The following is a 6,737-nucleotide window of genomic DNA, read 5'->3' on the forward strand; positions in this document are numbered from 1 at the left end:
TTTGGATGTTGTTTGTTGGATACTTATGTCTGACCTGGATACTTGCTGATTTCATATATTTATGCTGCTCATTTTCTTGTTTTTCTTTATGTTTCACTTCCTATTGGCTATTAATATGCCACGTCTTGTATGTCTCTTATTTCTTTATTACTGTCTTATAATACACTTAGAGGGCATTCTAGGTGGATTAAGAAAAAGATAGTATGGGTTAAGGGGGAGTCCTTTAACGTTTTCTTACCTAATTCGCACCTTTTCGGTGTTTGAAAAAGGGGGAGAAGATAACTAAGTTTAGAGATAAATGAAAGTTTGGCTTTAGGGGGAGGATCTTGATTCCCCTATCCATACATGGTGTTGTATCTGTCTTAGGGGGAGGATCTTGATTCCCCTAAAATTAGGGAAATATGAACATTTATGATCTAAACTTAAATCGTGTTGTCAAACAACAAAAAGGGGGAGATTGTTAATACAGTCTGACCTGACTGTTGTTTTGATGTTGACACTGATTTAAGTTTGTATCAGATATTAATTAAACTCAGACTGATTAATGATCAAGGTTGATCATGTGGAGAGGAAAAGTCCAAGTACGGATACTTGGCACGCGAAGTCGGAGAGGGCTCGGTAGCTCGTTCTCCGGACTAGGTCAGAGAGGGCTTGGCAGCTCGTTCTCCAGACTAGGTCAGAGAGGGCTCGGTAGCTCGTTCTCTAACCCGGACGTGAAAGTCGGAGAGGGCTCGGTAGCTTGTTCTCCAGACTAGGTCAGAGAGGGCTCGGTAGCTCGTTCTCTGGACCGGACGAAGTCGGAGAGGGCTCGGCAGCTCGTTCTCCAGACTAGGTCAGAGAGGGCTCGGTAGCTCGTTCTTTGACCCGGACGTGAAAGTCGGAGAGGGCTCGGTAGTTTGTTCTCCAGACTAGGTCAGAGAGGGCTCGGTAGCTCGTTCTCTGGACCGGACGAAGTCGGAGAGGGCTCGGCAGCTCGTTCTCCATACTAGGTCAGAGAGGGCTCGGCAGCTCGTTCTTCGGACCGGACGAAGTCGGAGAGGGCTCGGTAGCTTGTTCTCCGGACTAGGTCGGGAGGGCTCGGTAGCTCGTTCTATGGACCGGACGAAGTCGGAGAGGGCTCGACAGCTCGTTCTCGGACTAGGTCGAGAGGGCCTGTGCTCGTTCTCGGGCCGGGAAGTCGGAGAGGCTCGGCGGCTCGTTCTCGACTAGGTCGAGAGGCTCGGCACTCGTTCTCCGGACTAGGTCGTGAGGGCTCGGTAGCTCGTTCTCTGGACCGGATGGAATCGGAGAGGGCTCGGTAGCTTGTCCTCCGGACTAGGTCGAGAGGGCTCGGTAGCTCGTTCTGGACCGGAAGACGTTAGGGTTTAGGGTGGAAGCTCTAAAACCAATAGAGGCATTAGATCGGTCCGTTGACCGATCCAAAGTCCATTTCTGGATCGGTCCGTCGACCGATCCGATGATAGTTATCGATCGGTCTTGTGACCGATCGGAACTCACGACTTTACGTGGGTTATCGATCGATGCGGTGACCGATCGAAGAAGCGATGTGATTCGAACAATAGGGGATCGGTGCGTGGACCGATCCATTTATACTGATCGGTCCCACGCCGATCAGCATCATCGATCGGATGTGTCCCGATCGGTCCAGAGCTATGGATCGGTCGGTTGACCGATCCACAACGATGTCGTTTGTCTTTCTCTGCGATTTCGATTCATCGATCTAACCATCTGTTGTAAGCTTTTTGAGTTACAGTTGTAGGTGTCGTGCCAATGCTTAAATTCAAATTAAGCTCCATCGGAAGAATAAGACCAAGTGCTCTTTCTGCTTTTTTCTGCAAATGGTGCAATTGGAGCGTCAACGTTCATCGATCGGTGGCTACAACTTGACTCTTGCTTATTGGTTCGAGCTCAGAGACACTAGTGAAGACCATGGATGGTATTGGTGTGAGTTCAGAGAACCAGATGAGGAGGAAGAGTGATTGGCGACGCTTGAGTTGGTCGCAGTGATTCGATACAGGTGACAGTGATTCGGCTCTGGCTGAAGACAGTGAGAAAGCAGAGGAATAAGAAGAAGGAAGAAGAGAGGTTTGAGTGAGGATTTTCAAAAACTCTCTGTCGATCAAGCAAGAGTGCTGTGTTTTTGAGCTCTTGGCTGTGGAACTTCTTCTGTCTTTGCGCTTTGCTTTCATCGTGGCTGTAAGTTTATTGTTCATTCCTTTTAGCCACTAAACTCTGTAAGTCTTGTGCTTCATTTCAAATATTTTCTGAGACTTTGTGGAGAGGTTACTCCACCGAGAAGGAGAAATACTTAGCCGGAATCTGTCCGGGGTGTGATCTACTGAAAGATCAAGGGATCGTCCACCTTACGGATACGCCGAGGAGTAGGGGCAAGTTATCCCCGAACCTCGTATATCCTTGTTGTGTTAGTGGTGGGTTGTTTTTTTTTCCTTGCATCAGTTTTCCTTTTGCTTATTTCCGCTGTGCTAACAAACTTTTGTGAGGAGATTAATTGAGTTTTTAGAGGAGGCTATTCACACCCCCCTCTCTAGCCATCCGAAGGTCCTAACAAAGCCGAGGTAAATACCTCCCTTATGTGCTAGTCACTATTCTAAAGGCTAGTAGCTGCCCATGATTTATCTCCTCCGTGTTGGCCTTGGGACAGGTTGGCGGGGGCGAGCGTATTCGCCTTTTACCACAATGTTTGAAAATATTTGTAATGATGAATGTTTTCGTTTATATTATTGTGTTTGTATTGATTTTTATTGTATTTGTGTGATAATTCAGTTTTGTTGCATTTTATGTATACATGGTGAATACCAAAAAAAGAAAAATTATTGGAAATTTTTATTGCTTGTACGATGAATTTTGCGAAAAAAATGATTTGTTGCAAATCTATCGTAATACACTGTTTTTATCGAAATTTTACAACAAAAATTAATATTTGTCGCAATCCACAATGAATTCAGATTCGTTGTAGATTTGTAACAAAAAATTAAATTCGTTGCAGATCTGCAACGAATCTAGAATTCGTTGCATATATGCAACGAATTCAGATTCATTGCAAATCTGCAACGAAATCAGATTTTTTTTAGATTTGTAATGAAATTATGAATTCGTTGTAATTTGCAACAAATATAAAAATTCGTTGCAAATTATGGCGATTTTTGATATTCGTTGCAAAAAATAGATTTTTAGTTGAAGAAAGGTTTGCGATGAAAACTTTTTTTCATCTCAAAATCAGCGACAAATTTTTAGTTTTTTTTGCGAAATTTATGGATGACTAATTTGCGACGAAAATTTTTTCGTCGCAAATTTCGTTGCAAATGCATTTTGCAACAAATTTTTTTTTTTTGAAATTCGTTCATAAATTACTAATTTTTTGTAGTGTCACATCAAAATTATCATGGGGTACTAACAATATCTTGATCTCTTTTCTTTAAATTTCAACCTTCTTCAACTATATGGAGCTTTGATCGTTTGGGTTGCATAGGCTTGTATTGCATCACTGAAAATAGTCACACCCTCTGTAACATTTTGCCATGGTTTTTTAGAGTTCTTGTTCAACGAGTGAGAATCTCAAAGGTTCTCGTAAAGCATTTTGTTTGGCTTTGGGCATTCTCTTGTTGGGCTTTGGGCTAACTTTACATCTACTTCTTGTCTTCCTTTCTTGATTCCATGCCTTTCTTGATATAGGTTTGCATGGGTCAAGTTGGAGGCTTTAGCTTAGTTTGAAGTGGCGATACAAGTCATAGAACACCCACTTTCTCTTTTCTCTCTAGTAATTCTACTAATGCACATCCAAAGTTCTAGGAAGCTATACTACACGAAGGCTCTAGGAAAAAAAAGTGTACGTCATTCAATATCCTATCACTCGTGGCTTAGTTCTACTACTATATGGACTACAGCTATAAGTTGACTTGATCCTTATCAACTTTTGATTGGTTAGGTTTGAAATCACCCAAATTATGGATTCTATTAGGAGTTAAATTGTAGGTCTAATTGATTGCATGGGTATGTAGATAGATGATGCGGCGGATATAGGTGACTCCCACATCGGATTAGAAAGTCAATCTTCCGATTAATGTGACAGTCAAAATCCAATATAGGTCAACCTGAGCGAATTACCAATTGGAACATCAAAATTATCATCCAATTAGACAACCCCGATCCCATGGGTCATATTTCCTCCGTACTTCACCTTGCTAGCTCAGAGGCTACCATTCGATTGGACAACCCAGATCCCATGGGTCATGCTTCTTCTGTACTTCACTCTACTAGCTCAGAGACTATCATTTGATCATACAACCCTGATCCCACGGGCCATGGATACTCTTTCCGTACTTCACTTTGCTACTCAGAAACTACTATCCGATTGGACAACCCCGATCTCACGGGCCATGACCCATGGTCCTTTCATACTTTACTCTATTAGCTCAGAGACTACCATTCGATTGGATCCTCCCGACTCTCATCCCATTAGATTCTCTCGACTCTAGAGGCGTAACACCCTTCAACTCCTTATAAGATGATCAAACATATAAGAAGACTCGTAAGCCCATGATTAGAGATTGTGCTTCCTTTTATCACCCTATTATCCTACTATTGGGGTCAGACCTAGAAAGCCCAATGAGCCATTCGACTCCTGAGTTCATTTTATAATTAATGTTGAGCGTAGAGTTGTCAGAAGCACGTGCGACATTATCTTTGTACATATTCGGGATATGAGTAGTGTATGGATGATGAGAATGCGCAATACAACAAAAAATACAATGATGAGACTTTTTTCTTTATCATGATATGATATTTCATTAATACGGGGATTACAGAGGTATTATAAACGGTCCCACCCCCCTAGGTGCCGGTATGTTTTTTTCTTTGGACACATACCATATTGGTCTATTGTTCATCTTCCTGATCTTCTTCCACTTGGCTAATTCGAATGTTGGAGTAGCTGTGCTAGAGACCACTAACTTGCTTAGTAACGCACCTTCTTCCTCCACCACTCAAGGTCTTCTTCCGGTCAACTTTGAAATCATCTTATCGGTAGTCCAGCTTTCATTGATTTCAAATAGGATGAATAGATAATGTACAACAAGGAGAACTTGAAATTTTCATATCACTCCATAGTCCATACTACTTGAAGACTATAAGGAGAAAAAAAAAACAAGAGTGGAACAGATCAAAATTCTGTAAGTTGTCAGCTTAAAGGAGATCTAAAAGGAGTGCTCTTCCTTCGACTGATGTTCTTGGCCATCGAGGCATCATCGTAGATGGTGCTCGCTGCAGCCGCACAGTTAATAATGTAACGCTCGTTTCTCTTCACGCGAACAATATTGTCTGAGCTCAAGTTTTCAGAGTCCGAGGATCCGACGAGCTCGTCGCCCTCGACGATGGTGGAGTGGGTTGTTTCATTCACCTCTTCGTCGTCACGAGGAACGTGGAAATCGGGACTCAGCTGCAAAGTCTTGCATTTTCTCAAGTATGGGGAGAGATCCTTCTTTTGCCCCAATAGATAGTCCACCTATTGATCAGAATATATAAATTAAGCACATCTAATCATTAATCTTGGTATTTAGGTGGAATTCAGATCACAAAGTCAGTGATGAGAAGAACTTTGGATTCGCCGGAATTACCTTACATTCCAAAGAACAGTGAACGTAGGGCTCCTGAAGGCACCTGTCGCAGGAAGTGCAAAGGTTCCCGGACCCCTTAAACTGCCTATTTTGGGGCCTCTTCTTCAGAAACACCACCTTGGAGCTATTAATCGTGTAAGACTGCACCAACACAGAGACGATCGATCGATCAATCGACTAGCTTGATCATACACGCACTGTAGAGAGCGAGCGAGCAAATTAATAATGTATATAATTATTATGTACCTGAACATTGGAGCAGTCGATGAGCTTGTCCAGGTCCTGCAGCCTGACCACGTCATGGTAGACGTAGCGCCGGACCTGGACCATCCGGTGAAACCGATGGGCCGGCACGCAGTGCGGGCAGATGCCGGTGCAGCAGTCCAGGCAGCAGATATTCTTCTCGTTCTTCTTCGCGTGCGCATGGGCAGAACATGGCACGAAGAACTTCTGAGAATCCAGGGCCACTAACCAATCTGGCTTCCTCATCACCTGCACAAGAATGGATCATTAAGTTAGCTAGGTAATTATCTGTGCAATGACATGATCAGAGCTCAGATGATCAGTTAATTACCATGGTCGATCAGTAGCAGTAGATGTAAAACAGGATGTGCTTAGCTTGAGGTTGAGAGATCTAGGTTGCAGGAGAAGACCAAAAGGCAGCTAGCTAGCTGGCTGTATATATTTGCTTCATTGAGTGGAATCACACTGTTAAATGTTTGACTAAATAATCGCACCCTTCGATGCTTAAAATTCTCACAGTAATTAATGCAACCAATACGTGTACAATAATCAAATATAATCTTCGCCCATGGTGGTGTAGTGTTTTTTGTGTTTTGTTTTTTTTCCCCGATGCATCATCAGCTATACATGTTCAGTTGAGTCCATGCTCCTTCCTTGGCCTAAGAGCTCTTCCAACATAAACAATGTTTTAGCCATATGTTGAGGTGTTTGCATGTCTGATGTCTGTCCTCGGGCCACATGAGCCTAGCTACACCGTGTCTAATTGACAGTCAATTAAAGTGGACTTATTATATATGTGGATTGCATTGGTGGAAGAGAGTTCATTGATGTTTCATGGGTATTTCAATATACATAGAAAGC

The 6,737-nt window shown here is 42.9% G+C and overlaps 1 protein-coding gene across 1 annotated transcript; it reads right to left on the reverse strand.

The window, feature by feature from the left end:
* Window positions 1-5,197: 5,197 nt before the first annotated feature.
* LOC122013756 (protein RGF1 INDUCIBLE TRANSCRIPTION FACTOR 1-like) lies at window positions 5,198-6,137 on the reverse strand (the record flags this gene model as incomplete). The annotated part of the gene is made up of 3 exons (XM_042569982.1): window positions 5,198-5,521; window positions 5,634-5,774; window positions 5,880-6,137. Coding segments are annotated over 3 exons (723 nt in total), but the record flags the coding sequence as incomplete, so codon positions are not given.
* Between the last annotated feature and the right edge of the window lie 600 nt (window positions 6,138-6,737).

This window comes from Zingiber officinale, chromosome 8B (genome assembly GCF_018446385.1).
Source record: "Zingiber officinale cultivar Zhangliang chromosome 8B, Zo_v1.1, whole genome shotgun sequence".
In the NCBI taxonomy this organism is placed as follows: Eukaryota; Viridiplantae; Streptophyta; class Magnoliopsida; order Zingiberales; family Zingiberaceae; genus Zingiber; species Zingiber officinale.